The 19,146-nt window shown below is 41.4% G+C and overlaps 1 protein-coding gene across 1 annotated transcript in view; it reads right to left on the bottom strand.

The window, feature by feature from the left end:
* Positions 1 to 3,956: 3,956 nt before the first annotated feature.
* The window catches only part of PSMB2 (proteasome 20S subunit beta 2), a 36,536-nt gene continuing 21,346 nt past the window's right edge, over positions 3,957 to 19,146 (bottom strand). The window contains exons 4-6 of the mRNA XM_005892642.3: positions 7,547 to 7,709; positions 6,191 to 6,240; positions 3,957 to 4,191 (exon numbers count right to left, since the gene is read on the bottom strand). Of these exons, the coding sequence (XP_005892704.1) occupies positions 4,084 to 4,191; positions 6,191 to 6,240; positions 7,547 to 7,709 (321 nt within the window). The 3' untranslated portion in view covers positions 3,957 to 4,083. The remainder of the gene's footprint in view (positions 4,192 to 6,190; positions 6,241 to 7,546; positions 7,710 to 19,146) is intronic.

Genomic DNA, 19,146 nt, shown 5'->3' with positions numbered 1-19,146 from the left:
TCCAACTGGTCTGTTTCCACTGGTGCACCACACTGAAGCCCTGCCAGCAATCGAGACACTGCCTGCTTCTTCAGCCACATGTTAAACTACTCTCTCCTCTTCCTTTGCTCCAGCCACACTGGCTCCCTTTCAGCTCCTCAGATCACCACTTTTACGTCTCAGGGCCACTGCACTTGCCTCTCTCTGCCTGGAATTCTCATCCCCCCGTTCCTTATAGGTGTGCTGTCAGAGACAGATGGTCAGGGGTTTCACAGAAATGAAAGGTTTGGGAATCATCTCCCAGGGGAAAGGTCCAAAGATGTGATTGCTTCTCCCAAGAAGTTTCCCTGCCTCAACCTACACATATGAAAGGATGGGAGGAAAGGCTGGAAGTATGTTCCGCTTTAATGAAAGACCTGGACCTGGCAAGGGACGTTCTACTACTAAAATTATTTTAGACTACAGGAAGTTGAGGGGATTAAATGAAGTAAGACATATGGCACTTAGACTATTTCAGCACCCCCTTCCATTTCTTAGGGGTTCCTTGTCAGCTTCCTCAACCTCTTCACTAGTCAGAGCTAAGCTTCCCTACCCTGAGGCAAAACAGCTGCTCTCTTCTGCAACCTATCCCCTCTCACCCCAAGCATGGGAAGGAATAAACTGTTTCCAGTGTATTAATCACCTGAAAGCAGATGAGAACCAACTGGGAGGCCATTCTGAGTGGTGTTTGGCCAGAAGTGGTAAAGCATCGGTGCACTCCCAGTGTTTTTCAACTTCAGAAAATCGATTAAGGACAAAGCTGGCATTAAAAACAAAAATCTAGTAGAGATAACAGATTAGAAAATATCAGGGTGCACTGCACCACAACCCAATCATACATATATACATATCTGTAAGAAAGATTTCCGGAAGCAATGTTTACCCTTTATACAGTTGGTATGAAGTAAAAAACATGCTGAGGCTGTATCAATTCAATGGGTCATGGGCTTTATGAGGTGTAGAAGGAAAGGAAATTGAGGCGCTAGGTGGGAGAGGATTATGAAATGCTTAGCATGTCAAACCCAAGTTGGGTTTGACATTTTCAAAGTCATTCAGTCATGTCTGACTGTTTGCGACCCCGTGGACTATACAGTCCATGGAATTCTCCAGGCCAGAATATTGGAGTGGGTAGCCGTTCCCTTCTCCAGGGGACCTTCCTCACCCAGGGATCGAACCCAAGTCTCCCACATTGCAGGCGGATTCTATACCAGCTGAACCACAAGGGAAGCCCAAGAATACTGGAGCGGGTAGCCTACCCCTTCTCCAGCAGATCTTCCTGACCCGGGGTCTCCTGCATTGCAGGCAGATTCTTTACCAGCTGAGCTATGAGGGAATATAAATAGAATAAAGTTGTTTTGTTCTATAAGCAATGGAAACCATCAGAAAGTGTTAAGTGATGAGAGGAATGGATGATCCAGTGTTTAGAGTACAGAGAAAAAACTGGAGAGGGAGGAGATTTAAAGTAGAGAGAAGCTAGGAAGCTGTTAAAGTAGTCTGAGAAAGGGAGTTAGGCCTAGGGGTTAGGATTTCGGGCTTTCCCTGCTGTAGCCCAGGTTCAATCCTTGGTCAGGGAACTGAGATACTGGAGATGGAGAGTTTCATTAAAAGATTTAGGAAGTCAAATGTGAGAACTTGGTAACTCTGTGAAGGCAGGAAATAAAGAGGCAACAAAAATGATGCCCAGCTAGATGCAATGAGGTATGCTGGATCATATCCTAGAATAGAAAAAAACATTAGTGGAAAAACTGGTGAAATCTGAATAAAGGCTGGAGCTTAGTTAACACTCATGTGCCAACCAATGTTTGTTAGTTTTACAAATGTATTGTGGCTAACGTGTTGCACTAGGGAAAACCAGGCGAGGAGTATAAGGATACTATGCATTATCTTTGCAACTTTTCTATAAAACTAAATTTATTCCAAAATAAGTTTATCAAAGATAAATGATGCATAGTTTTCTGGCTTGGGCACTTGGGAGCCAGGAACTGGTGGTAAGGCTCGGCTTTAGACGTGCTGAGTTTGATGTCCTGTGACTAGAGGGTGAGATACCTAGGATTAAGTGTATATCGAGCTTAAGAAAGAGATCTGGATCAGAGAAAACAGACTGGAGGTCAGGGTGGCCTGATGGCCTTCCCTATGAGATTGCCTTGCGGACACATATTCAAAGGCAGAGAACGATTTCATTCTTAGTGAGGCCTGGATGCAGGATAACAAGTTTACTAGTGATCCTAGACTTACTGGGACTTCCCAGGTGGCACTAGTGGTAAAGGACCCGCCTACCAATGCAGGAGACGTAAGAGACGCAGGTTCGATCTTTGGGTCGGGAAGATCCCCTGGAGAAGGAAAAGGCACCCCACTCCAGTATTCTGGCCTGGAGAAGTCCATAGAGTTGCAAAGAGTCGGACACGACTCAAGTGACTTAGCACGCATGCATATGTTTATAGAGCACTTACCACATGCCAGGCCCTGTTCCAAATGCTTTACATTAGCACATGGAATCATCATACAATTCTATTTTACAGATAGGAAAACCATGAAGCAGGACTGCTTACACTTTAGTAGTGGCACTCAACTGGGGCAAGCATCAGAATCACCCGTGGAGCTTTCAAATAGACGTCTTAGAGAGTCAGGAAGCTAGCCAAAAGCTCACACCTATGCATAGCGATGGTGGTCTTGAACTAATGAGGAACTAGGCATGGTCATGTGAATCATCTCTTTCTCCCACTTATTCAGTGATTAGCTTGCTTCTTACGGTGGTACAAAGCATTTACCACCGGTGTACTAAAAAGTATATGGCATTCAAATCTGATAGTAATTCAATACTGTAAACACAAATGTGCTATCTATAGGGAGTAACTTAGACAGATGATATATTTCACCTCAGATAAACAAAAAACCTACTGTATGTGGTATTAAGAGCAGCACAGAATGGGATAAAGTTGGGCTTATCTTAGTCTAGGACCAAATGGTGCTCAAAGTATGGTTCCCAGACCAGCAGCATCACATCGATCAGAAATATCAGAAATGTAAAATCTCAGGCCACCCCCTCAAACTACTGGAGTAGGACCCAGCAAGCTGTGTCTGTAAGGAAGTTGAGATGCATGCTGTAGTTTGAGGATCACTGCTCCAAAGAAGCTTCAAATGGGCGGTTCTCTATTGTGACTAAGGATTAGAAGCTTTAAAAAATATTCCTAGTCTAGGCCCCAAACTTGTTAGAATCTGGGAGTGAGTGCAGCTAATCAAGTAGATTAAAAAAGAAAACCCTCCAGGTGATTCTGATACATACATCTGGTTAAGAACTACTGTTTTAGTGGCACCAATCGAAAAATATCTACATTACTCATTACCAAAAAACTAGGTTAGAAAGTAAAATAGATACCTGGTTAACCACTTAAGAGTACACCAATTTCATGCAATATTATGCAACTGTCAGTAAGAGTAAGGTAGCTATGTACTGATATAAAAACCATCTCCAATAGTGTTCAAGGAAAAAAGCAATACGCAGAACATTTTAAAATATTTTTTTAAAGGGACATGTGCATGCATATATTTTATAAAAGAAAAATATATCTCTAAAGGTTAGATAAGAAATTAGTAGCTGAAGCTTCCTCTGGGAAGGGAAGAAGGTGAATAAATTATAGGGATGGAAGAAACATTTTCACTGTATTTTCATCCTGTTTGCATTTTTTCTACATGTATGTATTATCTATTCAAATTAATTAATTAAAACATGTTTAAGCTTAGGGGCAATAAAGAACCACTGCTTTAGAGGGATGAGACTTTAGCAAGCAAACTGTCAGCTGCTGAAGGACAATCAGAGCATCAATGAAGGAAAGGGGCAGGAGGAAAGACAATCCTCGCAGAAAGTCCAATGCAGGTAATGCTCCCTCCACCCCCTTCCTGAGGCGATGTTAGGTAAACTCAGACTCAACCCAGAGGGCTCAATCGATCCACAGTCAGCTTTATTCTGAATTAACCATGTGTGGAGAGCACACATCAAAAGAGTAGAAAAAAATAGAGGAGCTCATCAAAAAAAGTTCCCTGGCAAGTGGGAGGGAGGGCATGACGTTAGGAGCCCTGTTTAGGGAAGGAAATGTTGTCCAGGTCATGGATGCCATTTCTGTCAATGATTCGAACACTGAAGGTTGGCAGATTCAGGATGAAGCGTTTCTGGAGCTGCAGAGAAACATGAAGGAAATCAGTCAACAAATTTTTATTGAGAACTGTGGTCCAGGCTCTGGTCGAGGCACTGGACATATAAGCAGATAGTGATTTTTGTGTTGGGGGCGCTTGGTACCCTACTGAGGACAGCTGGTACTAAGATACTGAGAAAAGCCCAAACTGCAGCTGGCGGCTGACTGGAAGGTAGTGAGCAGGAGCTTGACTCTGATCAGTCAGCTGCTGAAGAACGAGACAATCTAATGTTCTATTCCTCACAATCTGCCACCAATCAGGCCTGGTAAACACAGACTTCTCTTTCAAAACATCTCAAGGCAAGAAGCCAACTAAGGAGCTACTGCCCTAGGAAAAGCTCTGGACCAAAGCCATGTACTCCTAGGTCCAACAGTGTGCTCCAGCTACCCACCCACATTATAAGGACCAGGTGTATGTGAGTGTGTCTGTGTGTAGAGCTGGAGGCTGGTGGCAAGGGTGGTCTCAGAACTGCTCTTGGAACAACCCCTACTTCTATCTTCTTCAATCTAAGCTGAACTGTCACTGAAGGAACCTCTCTGGACTCTAGTGTGACTGTCTGCTTGAGAGGCTGTTCTAAAGGACCTGTGATCTGTGCACACAAAACCAGACAGCCCCATCAACCTGGCTAGAGATCACTGAAGAGCGCAGCTGGAGGAAACCTTCGCCTCTGTGGGTGACTCCTCCTGGACAGTTCACTTAATCTCTGGATAGAAGGCACAAAGCTGTACCTGCTCCCTTAGGGACATATCCTGAAAATGTGCCCCTCCCCTGGCCCAAGCCCTCCTTCCCTTGATGCTTCCCATCTCCCTTACAGATGAGGGCTAAGCAGCAACCACCACTTCCATTTCCATAGTCCTCCCTGGCTGATGACTCCTATGTCCAGAAAAAAGTTCCAAGATCAAGAAAAGGTGATAATAATAAGGAAATGTGGAGGATCCATGGGGAATGAAGTCTCAAAGCATTCCACATTCCAATGGCTTCTTCCTGGCAGACCCTTGCAACACTTAGAGCTGCTGGACTAACATGGCCTCCTGGTTGAATTTTTAAGAAAAGCACATGAGTTTATTCTCAGTTTCTGCTTTGGAAAGGAGATTTACAAACAAGAAGAAGAAGGGGCCCTGTGGACTGAAAATGACAGGCTTGTGTAAGAGGCAAACTGACATTACTGATGCTACCAGCTGCTCTCAACCTCCTACTCTCTTCTCACTAGAGTACAAATTCAAGTTCATCCTTAGGCTATAGGAACAACAAAAGAATTAAAAAGCCTAAAGGAGCCGCTTTCTTTTCCTGCTCATCCTCCTTTCACACCAGAGCCTCAGACTCCTCGCAGAAGTATTAGAAGGGGAAGGGCCCATGTTCCTGGCCTCATAAACTAAAGGCTACTCTCTCCATCTGCCCAAAGCCTGCTCGTTACCTTCTATGGCCTCCTGAATTCCCAGGGGTGGCTTTCCCTCCCAGACTCACGTACTGTTAAGAAAGCAGACTTTAGGGCACCCCCAGGTAGCACAAAAATGGAGCAGGTATAAAACCCAGCACAAGAGTTCTTAAAGTACGGCCCCCAGTTACCACCTGCGGCAAGATCACCTGGGACTGCGGGCCAAGACAGTCTCAAGAGCTACACCAGGACAACTAATTCAGAATGAAGATGAGGTGGAAAGCATGAATGTGCCTTTTTAAAAAAACCAGGTTCCCCAGATAATTCTTACACATGCTAAAATGTGAGATTCACTAGTCTGGAAGAACCAAAAATAAAAGTAATTAGATTGTAGAATTGACATTGATGAGATGGTGACCCAGGAGAGAAAAAAAAAAAACAGCTTGTTATGCATCAAACTGTATCCCTGATAGGAACTTCACATATGGTTAGTGGATATTATACTTTCTGGCAAGGATCAGAAAAAAATGCAACTGGGGAAGGGAAACAATATTGGCCAACAGAGAAACAAAACATTCCTTTCAGGATCCCATGAAAGCTACTCACCTCCTCCAGACATTTCCTAAGAAGCTCCACTGCCTTCTCACGCGAGATAGCTGAAAGAGAACACGGAAGTCAGGTACTCAAGGCGCTGACACTAAGTAAAACTCTGCCACAACTCTGAGCTGAGCTTCTAACTTTCTCAGGTCAACATGACACACAAACAGATACGGCAAAAAAAAAAAAAAAAAGCCAAGGCTTCTGATGTACCACAAACTTTCTCTATATGCAGTTGAGTGTCCCAGGCCCAGCGCTCAGGCAGCCACAAGCCATTGCAAATTGATTTGCTACAGAGAAGGGTAAGCGTGACGGAATCTGCCTCCCATGGCCAGTGCTTGCCTCCAGAGAAGTCCAGTGGCCTGCCAGTTCTTTATAGCCCATCCCCCAACTCCCAACAACCCCCAGCCTTCCTTTAGACCAGGGCTTAAATCAGCTCCATCTGCCCTGGCCAGCTGCAAATCAGGGAAAGGGAGGACAGGGCCAGTGTGTTAGCCTCACTTTGCCAGCTGGGCCCCAGTTTAACAATAGAAACAGAATTCATAGGATGGGGCTGAGTCTCTCGTAAAACAGGAGCCAAAGGAACTGTCCACAGGCATGGCAAACTGGGATGACATATGATGCAGTTTGGCTTCAGGGGTGGCTGGTGGTTATTTCAGTGGGCAAATCACTGTATTACTGACAGATGCCAAATCAAGCAATGGTCACTAGGAGGCCAGGCTAATCTTTTCAGGATGTGGCCTGGAGCCCCGGCATGGCTGAGTTGAGTGAGAGGGCAGCACCATGAAAAGAAAGAACTAGCTAGATTCTTCCTACACTAATAGGGAAGAGTGGAATGTAAGGCGAAAACTGGTTATCTGTGTTATCCCAAGTGCCTATTGCTCACAATGGCTGAAGTGAGGTTGGGGTCAGAAAGTAGAACTTAACGCAGAAGCACCCCTGTGTCTAGAGGTTTGCCAAGTGAACGGTTCATGGACAAGTATACAGCCAGCTTTCTCATATAGGAGAGGGCAGCTATTATCTTCCCTGGTGGCTCAGAGGTTAAAGCATCTGCCTCCAATGTGGGAGACCTGGGTTTGATCCCTGGGTCAGGAAGATCCCCTGGAGAAGGAAATGGTAACCCACTCCAGTATTCTTGCCTGGAGAATCCCATGGACAGAGAAGCCTGGTAGGCTACAGTCCACGGGGTTGTAAAGAGTCAGACACGACTGAGCAACTTCACTTACTTACTTAACGATCTACAGAAAAAAGCTTCCTGAGGGCACCTTCCTTGGCCACCCAACTCCCAGGGGTTGTACATAAAGCCAGGAAGCAGCTGAGGACAGGGCTTTGCTACTGTTCCCAGCTTAGAGAGCTGAAACTTACTTGGCGTGTAATATCGGTCCAGGATACTGAGAGTCAGGAAGGCACCGTAGCCGTGGGCTGCGAAAGGGGCTTTTGCCAAGGCTGCCAGGTAGTCCATGTAGTAGAGTGCTGGACCCTCGTGCTCATCGTAGCCGGCCAGGAGGAGGTTGACATGATACGGGGTCTGCAAAGGAAAGACACTGAAGTGACAGTCAAAGCAGTAACACCAACATCTCTCATGGAAACAGGAACATTCCAACTGCTGATAAATAACAGCAGCAGCTGAGTAAATGATGATGAAAGAAAAGATTCAGAGAAATCTAAAGGACCCAGAGTGTGGTCAGAGGTAAAGGGAGGTCAGCTTGTTTTCTCTGAACAGAAGACCATTTGGACCACTTTGAGGTATTTGGAAAAGTTGCGTCTTAAAGCTCATGGACCAAAATCTGTTATAAAAGCATTTCAAAGGCAAAGCATGGGTGTTCTTGTGTTGTTCCTAACAGCTGAAACCAAAACACACTATTCTGAGAGTGTCAGGCCACAGGCTAAAGAAAGCTATAGCACCAACCACATCATCCAAAATAAAAAGGCTCAGTATGGGCATCTGGACCACAATCTCAAATAGTGAACTGTATGTCTCACTATTAAGAAACTACGTCTTGGGCTACATTTAATAAATCCTGGACAGGGTGTGAAGGAAAGGCCGACGTTGCTGGAATGTAAACTGGTGCAGCCACTATAGAAAACATTATGGGAATTCCTTTAAAAACTAAAAACAGAGCTACCATACGATCCTTCTATTCTACTCCTGGGTATATGTCCAAGAAAAAACAAAAACTCTAAATACATGCACCCCAATGTTCATAGCAGCACTATTTACAGTAGCCAAGACATGCAAACAACCCAAGTGCCCATCAACAGACGACTGGCTTAAGAAGCTGTGGTACATATATACAAGGGAATATCATTCAGCCATAGAAAGAATGGCTTATTGCCATTTGCAGCAACATGGATGCACCTAGATACTATTATACGTAGTGAAGTAAGTCAGAGAAAAGCAACATTATGTGATATCACTTATATGTGAAATCCAGAAATAATACAAGTGAATCTACACACAAAACAGCAACTAACTCAAGGACATAGCCCATGGGATTAACAGTGACAAACTACTATACATAAAATAGATAAGTAACAGGATTTACTATATAGCATAGGGAACCATATTCCAAATCTTATAATAACTTATGATGGAAAATAATCTGAAAAAACTATATATAAAAAACTGAATCATTCTGCTGTATGTCTGGAATTAATACAATACTGTGTATCAACTATAAAAAAAGAATAAAAAAGAGAAAGAAACAAGTCTTGGGGTAGGGAAGCATAGAAGGTCTCAAATATTTAAATCAAATCACTGAACTTGTTTTTGCCGCGCCACACAGCTTGCAGGATCTTAGCTCCCTGATCAGGGACTGAGCCCTACACCCTAAGCAGTGAAAGGGCCAAGTCCTAACCACTGGACAACCAGGGAATCCCCAAGTCATTACACTTTTAATGCAGACAGTAATAATGCAAGTTCACAAGTTCAAAGAAATGTGGTAACTCTAGAAGAACTGTAGATTTAGGTGAAATGCTAATTATTTTTCTAATATAACAAGGCTGTGCTAAGATAACTAAGAGGTAATTTTTATCAACGAGACAAAAGTAATTATAATAACCTATTTTATAGGTATCCTTTTTTTGTATTACCTGCAAGTGTAACGAGCAAGTTTCTACAGAGAACCCTGCCTTGTTCTTCATCTCTAAATGGATGATTATTTTTCTACACCAGGTGGGCCATTTACCATGTTAGATTCAGACTGTCTGTGTCCCCAGGCACCAGTGGTGTGACTTCCATGAAAAATGACTTCCTTTTTCTCTGCACAGTATGTTTTCCCTCTTGCCCTTGCCTCAGTGGACAGTGAGCAGGCCTTGCCACTGTTAGGTGCCCATTCCTAAACTTACAAATTCAATCAAAGGGACATTATGGGGCATAAAGTAATTACAGCTAATGGTCTTAAAAGTGATGTTTTGTATTCTTTGAACACTGATCAGCATGGGCACTTGGCAGCTTGAAGAAACATTCTAACTCATGTTAGAAGATACACATGAAAACATTATATACTTACTTGGAATTCCAAGCCAGCTGTGCTAAGTAGAATTTCCCAAAGATTATAGAGTAGCTCTAATCTGCAAACAAGTTTCTGCCTTGGGGATAAAATGGTGAATAGTCTCAGAAGAGTAAGAAATAACCAGTAATAGTTAAGTCTTTTGAGAAAATAATTAACTGCTTACTACATGTCCCAGTAAGTAGCATGCTAACCTCTGCCAGGAGTCTCTGGAATTCTTTGCCACATTCTTTGACTACATTCTTAATAAGTCTGACCTTAAGCAAGACACTTAACCTCTAAGAACATACTTCCTTATGTGTAAAACTAGGTTAATTAATCCTTCCCCTTTCTATTTTCTAGGAAATACGGTGAGAAAAAAATAATAGAGGTGAGACATCCCGAACTCTGGGAGAAAAAAATGTGACCTAAATTCTTAGTATATTAGCTATATCCCAGTCTCCTTTTTGATAACTTACCACTTTAAACAACAACAACAAAACTGTTTGAATTACCTAAAAATAAAAAATAAATATAACAGTATTTTTAAAAAACTATGGCAACACTAACGCAACATCAGGGAGACAAAGAATCCCATGGTGTTTTTACAGCTAAAATTAGAAAAGCAAAAAAGAGGGACTTTCCTGGTAGTCCAGTGGTTAAGAATCCACCTTCCAATGCAGGGGACGAAGGTTCAATCCCTGGTCAGAGAACTATATCCCACATGCCACAGGGCAACTACTGAGCCCACTCACCACAACGAAGACCCCACGTGCCACGACTAAGACCCAATGCAGCCAAATAAATAAATTAAGACGAAAAGCAAAAAAAGAGAGAAATATAGCAAGGAGATCCGAACTGGTCTCCTTCCCCAAGAGATTTAATAATATAGTTACTTACCTATCACAAAATAAGCTCATCTTTCTGCTAAGAGGATAACAAACCCTCTCCACATACTAGAGGACACTCCTTTTACAGCTATTTTATCCAGTTGTATATTAAGAATCCACCCAGATATCTAGAGAGACCCAACCAGCAGAAACCATATATGCTCACTCCAATGAGGATCTTGCCCACACTGAGATTAAACTGTGTTTAAAACAATTACTGTGATCTGTAAAAGCCACCACAAAATTTTTATGTGAAGATGTCAAGAGAATTCCAGAAACAAACTGTATTGCTTAGTTGGTCTATATAATATCATTTATTTATGCTCAAGCATCTGACACACATGCTCATCAAAGTTGGTATTCAGAAGCTATAACACGTGGTATAGAAGATAACTCACAAATTATTGTGTGACTCTGAATTACCAACTTTTGCATGTGTGAGATGCTTAAGCATAAATAAATGGTGTTATCTAGACTAATTAAATCATTACATCTGTGTAACAACTTGCAGTTTCTGAAATTCTTCTGACAATGCTTCATCAAAGATTTCTGGCTCACACGAGTTTTTGCTTTTTATTTTTAATTTCAAATAAGGTCTTATATACTGCTACTCCCTTACTCCTCTAAGAATCATGGCATTCAAAGAGACAAAGCCATACTGATGGGTTTCTTGATTCTTACATTTTCTCATATTCTTGATGCAACAGTGTTTTCCTGGAATAAGACAAATTCCAAGCCGTTCAATTTTGTGAAATTCCTACAGCATATCCATGTGTGACTGTGGTGTGTTTACGGAAATACACAGTAGGTGTAAGACACAACCCACCCATTCAAATATTTATACCAATTACAAACTCCACGAAGGCAGGACTCTATCTGGCTTGTTCAATGATGTATAAGCATATAATATATATTCAATAAGTATTTGCTGAGTGAATAACAATCTTACCAAAAAGCCTTATATATTTTTCCATACATATGTGACTAATGCCTAGAATCACAAGAAGAAAGATTAAGAAAATCTCTAAACAAATGTCAGAAAGTGATAGGTCCTACTTCTGAGAACTGGCTCAAGTTTAAGCTGACTGCCCGTAGCGCTATAATTACACATATACTGCTATTTTTTCCCTAGGTTCCTGGGTCCTTCTCTTTCTACTTTCCTTTAGACACAGGTTGCTAAGTAAAGAAAAAATTATACTATAGGCATTTAAAATTAAATGAAGGGGAGAACAATAGCTTAAATAAATATCTCATGTCAGGAAGAAACAGCTGGGTTACACTACAGAGTTAGGCCTGAGTTTGAAATCCAGCTTTATTATTAGACATGTGGCTTTAGAAAAGTAAGTAACCTAATGTCTCTGAAAGTGTCTTCATTGCAAACATGGGATACCTACTACAAAAAGACTGCAGTGAACATTCAAAGAAATAATGCATGCAAAATAAGCACAGTGCCCGAAACCTAGTAAAGGCTCAATAAATGCTAAAATAATCACTAGGGAAACATAATCACTTATGAAGTTGTTCACAGTGTCCATGGAAAAACAAGGCAAGCACTCAAGAGAAGACCATCCACTCCTGGCAAATGAGATACAAGATAAATTCCTCACATAGTCAAATATACCCTAAATAGCCAAAACAATCTTGACAAAGAAGAGTGCAGCTGGAGGAGTCACACTGACTTAGGACTATATTACAAAGCTACAGTAATCACAACAGTATGGTACTGACACAAGAACAGACACACAAATTGACGGAACAGAAGAGAAAGCCCAGAAATAAACCAATGCGCATATGGTCAACTAACCTATGACAAAGGAGGCAAGAATATACAATGGAGAAAAGACAGTCGTTTCAATAAGCAGTGCTGGGAAAACTGGACAGCTACATGTAAAAGAATGAAATCAGAACATTCTCCAACACCATATACAAAAATAAACTCAAAATAGATTACAGAGCTAAATGTAAGACCCAGGACATTCTGACATAACTTGTATTCTGACATAACTTTTTGGATCCATCTTCTAGAGTAAAGGAAACAAAAACTAAAATAAACAAATGGGACCTAATTAAACTTAAAAGCTTCTGGACAGCAAAGGAAACCATAAACAAAATGAAGAGAGTCTGTGGAATGGGAGAAAATATTTGCAGAAGATGTAACCAGGGGGCTACACGCTGGCTCAGTGGTAAAGAATCCATTTGCCAATGCAGAAGACATGAGTTTGGTCCCTGGTCCAGGGAGATCCCACATGCTGCGGAGCAGCTAAGTCCATGCGCCACAACTACTGAGTCTGTGCTCTGGAGCCTGGGAGCCACAAATACTGAAGCCCACACACCCCAGAGGCCGTGCTCCACGGGAGAAGCCACCGCAATGAGAAGCCCATGCGCCAAAACAAGAGAAAGCCCGCACACAGCCACAAAGACCCAGCACAGCCCAAAATAAATAAATGCACAGAATTTTTTTAAAAAGAAGGTGCAACCAACAGGGGATTAATTTCCAAAATATACAAACAGCTCATACAACTCAACAAAAAATGGGCAGATCTAGACATTTCTCCAAAGCCGTACAGGTGGCTAAAAAGCACATGAAAAAATGCTCAACATCACTAATTATTAGAGAAATGCAAATCAAAACTACAATAAGGTACCACCTCATACCAGTTTGAATGGCCATCATTTAAAAACCTATAAATAGGGACTTCCTTGGCAGTCCAGTGGTTAAGACTCTCTCTGTTCTTCCAATGCAGGGGGCATGGGTTTAATCCCTGGCCAAGGAACTAAGAGCCCACATGCTGTGCTGCAGGATCAAAATAAAAGGAAAAGGAATCCTCCCACACTACTGGTGGGAATGTAAATTGGTGCAGTGACTATGGAGAACAGTATGAAGGGTCCATAAAAAACTAAAAACAGAGCTACCACATGATCCAGCAACCCCACTCCTGGGCATATAATCGAATAAAGCTCTAACTTGAAAAGACACATGCACCCCAAAGATCATAGCAGGTCTGTTTACAATAGCCAAATATAGAAGCAAACTGAATGTCCATCAACAAATGAATGGATAAAGAAGATGTGGCACATGTATATACACACACATAATTAATAACTAATCAGTCATAAAAAAAGAAAGAAATAATGCCATTTGCAGCAATATGGATAGACCCAGAGATTATCATACCAAGTGAAGTCAGTCAGACAGAAAATGACAAGTATCACGTATATGGGGACTCTAAAAAAAAATGCAAATGAGCTTACTTACAAAACTGAAACAGATTCACAGACATGTAAAAGAAAGTTTTGGTTACCAAAAAGGAAGGGGGGAGGATATATTTGGAATTTGGGATTAACAGATATAGACCATTATATGTAAAATAGATACACAGCAAAGACTACTGTACAGCACAGGAAACTATATCCAGTATCTTATAGTAACCTATAGTGGAAAAGAGTCTGAAAAGAATATATATATACACATATAACTGATTCACTCTGCTATACACCTGAAACACTATAAATGAACTATACCTTAGTAATTTTTTTTAATTTTTAAAGGAAAATAAAAATTTAAAGGAAAAGAAATAAATACCCCATGTACATCTTCCTAAAGGGATATGGTGGGCTATTTATAAAAGTGCCCAGCACACTGCCTGACACATGGTAGAAATGTATGATGGCTTCCTCCTCTCTCCCTCTGGGACTCTTGGCAGGAGCCCTAAGGTGATAGTATTCATTGTCACAAACATTCACAAGCATCAACACTTGGAGCATATCTGCTTCACAGTACACACACCCTAACCTATCTTGAAATTGATACAGGCATAGAGACATTTTTCTGGCAGTCTGAAAAAACAAAAACAACAACCCCTACATCCAGATTTGGAGAGAGAGAAAATTACCACTTATTAAGTACCTTCATACTATTTCTACCCTTACAGATATGTCCATTCTGAGTGGTAAGCCTCACTTTCTGTCTACCTTTTCATCAGTTCCTGTCTTTCCCATGATGAGTATTACATGTGAGAATTTGCCAATTATCCTGAAGAAATGGGAACACTAATCAATAATGATAAAACTGCCAAGAATCCTCTGTCTTTAACAAGGTAATCTTTATCCTGTGGATGATATAATCTAAATCTTTGGTTGTCTCCAGTATTCTAATTATTTGGACACTGTCCAATGACCACGAGGATCACCATCAATGGTTTGCAGGGCAAATGCCAACATGTTTAGGTTTAAAGTTGTATTCAAGGACTTCTCTGGTGGTCCAGCAGTTAAGAATCTGCCTTGCAATGGAGGGGATGCAGGTTTGATCCCTGGTCAGGGCACTAAGATCCCACATATTGTGGAGCAACTAAGCTCACGTACCAGAACCACTGAGCTCATGTGCCGCAATGAATGATCCAAGCACGACACAGTGAAGATCCGGTGTGCTGTAACTAAGACCCGATGCAGCTAAGTAAACAGATAAATGTTTTTTAAAAATTAAAAAATGAATTTGTATCTGACACACACAAATTTAAATGAACCACCCTGGGAACTCAAAATGAACTTTAGTTTCTAAAATAAAGTACAACCAAAATTTTGCCTCTTTTTATAAGCAGGGAAAGAAAAAAACAAAACAGATAAATTGATATCTTTTCCCACCTTAAAAAAATACATGATATAAGCTTATTTTTAAAATGGAGATCTTTAAGTCATTTTGAGATTTCCTCATCTATACAATAGGGATAATAACAGTATCTATCATTATAAGGTTATGGCAAGGTTTAAGTAAACAAATGTAATGTGCTTTAATTAGAGAAATTAAAGAGTCTCTTGATGAAGATGAAAGAGGAGAGTGGAAAAGTTGGCTTAAAACTCAACATTCAAAAAACTAAGATCATGGCATCTGGTCCCATCACTTCATGGCAAATAGATGGGGAAACAGTGGAAATGGTGACAGACTTTATTTTCTTGGGCTCCAAAATCACTGCAGAAGGTGACTAGCCATGAAATTAAGACACCTGCTCCTTGGAATAAAAGTAATGACAAACCTAGGCAGTGTATTAAAAAAAGCAGACATAACTCTGCCTATAAAGGCCCGTCTTGTAAAAGCTATGGTTTTTCCAGTAGTCATGTACAAATTTGAGAGCTCGACAATAAAAAAGGCTGAACACAGAAGAATTGATGATTTTTGAACTGTGGTGCTGGAGAAGACTCTTGAGAGTCCCTTAAACTGCAAGAGATCAAACCAGTCAATCCTAAAGGAAATCAAGCCTGAATAATTTACTGGAAGGACTAATGCTGAAGCTGATGCTCCAATACTTTAGACATCTGATGCGAAGTGCTGACTCATTAGAAAAGACCCTGATGCTGGGAAAGACTGAAGGCAGAAGGAGAAGGAGATAACAGAGGATGAGATGGTTGGATGGCATCACCGACTCAATAGACATAAGTGTGAGCAAGCTCCGGGAGACAGTGAAGGACAGGGAAGCCTGGCGTGGTGCAGTCCATGGGGTCACAAATGGTCAAACACTATTGAGTGACTGAAACAACAACAAATGTGCTCAATGAAATGCCTGTTACATAGTAATAACACAGATGATCTATATCACCATCATCACCACAGCTTTTAGGATTTGATCGCATTATTAACAGATCTAACTAGATAATAATAAGATCAAGAAAATGTACCAGCGAATTCCCTGGTGGTCTAGTGGTTAAGACTCCAAGCTTTCACTGATGAGGACTTGGGTTCAATCCTTGGTCAGGGTACTAAGATCCCACAAGCGACACAGCGCGGCTCAAAAAAACAAGTACTACAGAATGCTAATAAAATTATCCACCTTTTTCTGTTGCTAAAAGGAATACAATTAAAGCCAGGGGTATTAGCCAATAAGCACATCTCTTATGTCCCTCTCCATGGGACTGAAATGGACTTCCTAAGTACCTGTGAGCCCTGTAGAACTGAGTTCAGTTCCACTTTGTACCTCTGAGCTCAATTCCCTTGTACGTTTGAAAGTGGGAAAGTTATGACCAACCTAGATAGCATATTCAAAAGCAAAGACATTACTTTGCCAACAAAGGTCCATCTAGTCAAGGCTATGGTTTTTCCTGTGGTCATGTATGGATGTGAGAGTTGGACTGTGAAGAAAGCTGAGCGCCGAAGAATTGATGCTTTTGAACTGTGGTGTTGGAGAAGACTCTTGGGAGTCCCTTGGACTGCAAGGAGATCCAACCAGTCCATTCTGAAGGAGATCAGCCCTGGGATTTCTTTGGGGAAGGAAATAATCACCCAAGTCCAAGAAACCCAGAGAGTCCCAAACAGGATAAACCCAAGGAGAAACACCCCAAGACACATATTAATCAAATTAACAAAGATCAAACACAAAGAACAAATATTAAAAGCAGCAAGGGAAAAACAACAAATAACACACAGGGGAATTCCCATAAGGATAACAGCTGATCTTTCAATAGAAACTCTTCAAGCCAGGAGGGAATGGCAAGACATACTTAAAATGATTAAAGAAAACAACCTACAGCCCAGATTATTGTACCCAGCAAGGATCTCATTCAAGTATGAAGGAGAAATCAAAAGCTTTTCAGACAAGCAAAAGCTGAGAGAATTCTGCACCACCAAACCAGCTCTCCAACAAATACTAAAGGATATTCTCTAGACAGGAAACACAAAAATGGTGTATAAACTCAACCCAAAACAATAAAGTAAATGGCAACGGATCATACTTATCAGTAATTACCTTAAACGTAAATGGGTTGAATGCCCAACCAAAAGACAAAGACTGGCTGAATGGATACAAAAACAAGACCCTACATATGTTGTCTACAAGAGACCCACCTCAAAACAGGGGACACATACAGACTGAAACTGAAGGGCTGGAAAAAGATTTTCCATGCAAATAGGGACCAAAAGAAAGCAGGAGTCACAATACTCGTATCAGATAAATTAGACTTTAAAACAAAGGCTGTGAAAAGAGACAAAGAAGGTCACTACATAATGATCAAAGGATCAATCCAAGAAGAAGATATAACAATTATAAATATATATGCACCCAACATGGGAGCACCGCAGTATGTAAGACAAATGCTATCAAGTATGAAAGGAGAAATTAACAATAACACAATAATAGTGGGAGACTTTAATACCCCACTCACACCTATGGATAGATCAACTAAACAGAAAATTAACAAGGAAACACAAACTTTAAACGATACAATAGACCAGTTAGACCTAATTGATAGCTATAGGACATTTCATCCCCCCCTCCAAAAAAAAAAAGACTGCTCACTATGGCAATTTTGAAGCTGACTTAGGGTGACATAGAGGCTTATTTCCCTTTACCCTTCTGAGTTCTTAACTGAGGATCTCTGTAAGAAATGACAGAATAGCAGGACAAAATCAAACAGAAGTTTATTAACATAAAAAAAATAAAATAAAATAAAAAGGAAGCAAATTCTAACACAGATTACAACATAGATAGACCTTGAAAATAGCTAAATGGAATAAGCCCAGTCACAAAAGAACAAATACTGTGTGATTCCACTTAAAAAAAAGAAAAAAAAAAAAAGCTGAAACTCCAGTACTTTGGGCACCTCATGTGAAGAGTTGACTCACTGGAAAAGACTCTGATGCTGGGAGGGATTGGGGGCAAGAGGAGAAGGGGACGACAGAGGATGAGATGGCTGGATGGCATCACTGACTCGATGGACGTGAGTCTGGGTGAACTCCGGGGGTTGGTGATGGACAGGGAGGCCTGGCGTGCTGCGATTCATGGGGTCGCAAAGAGTCGGACACGACTGAGCGACTGATCTGATCTGATCTGATACGTGGCACACACATGCAAACTTTCCTTCTAACTCTTGGAGCACTTCCTTCTAACTCTTGTGCATACAACTCCTTGTATATTCCCTCTCTCATGAAAAAGAAACACTGTAGTGATTAAGAAGAGTGTGAAATTCCATAAATTTTACAGCTAAAGAGAACAGTTGTGATAAATACACTGAAACAACAAAATCAGCGACGAGAGTCTGGGCGGTGACAAGCAGCGGTGTGACATCTGGCGGAAGCCAAAGTCACAGCAAGGGGGAGAGAGGTGGGCGTGAGGAAGCATCCTGCCGAGCGTGGACACAGAAAAGGAGAGGAACTGACAGTCTTCCTTTGGAGCCAGGCCAGCCTTTCCCACCTCTAATTGAACAGGACGACGTCCTCCAAGTGAGGTGCCTTGGAGAACGATGCAGTTTCCTTTGCAACGTGCGGCGCACCTCGGAACATTAAGCAGCATGTGAAGTATACGTGCATTCCTCGTGGCCCGTAATTTGGTAGGAGAGGCAGAACCACCAACGGGACAAAGGACTTGGCTAATGATGACAGTGTTTTAATAAAGCAGCTTCTAAACAGAGACTGGGCTTTGAAGGGAACAGTGCCTGCTATCTCATTTAGTCCAGTCGATTGTCAAAGCTGCCTAAAATTCCATCTTTGGCACCAAGAATATTTCACAAAAGTGCAGTTTTCAGAGTTAGAAGGGATCTAAGAGCTCATCTAGTTTATCCAATGTCCCTCTCATAAATGTGGGGACTCGGGTTCAAAGAG

The sequence above is a fragment of the Bos mutus genome, chromosome 3 (genome assembly GCF_027580195.1).
Source record: "Bos mutus isolate GX-2022 chromosome 3, NWIPB_WYAK_1.1, whole genome shotgun sequence".
In the NCBI taxonomy this organism is placed as follows: Eukaryota; Metazoa; Chordata; class Mammalia; order Artiodactyla; family Bovidae; genus Bos; species Bos mutus.
Note: the sequence above shows the minus strand (reverse complement) of the source record. Positions and strands in the feature narration are given on the sequence as shown.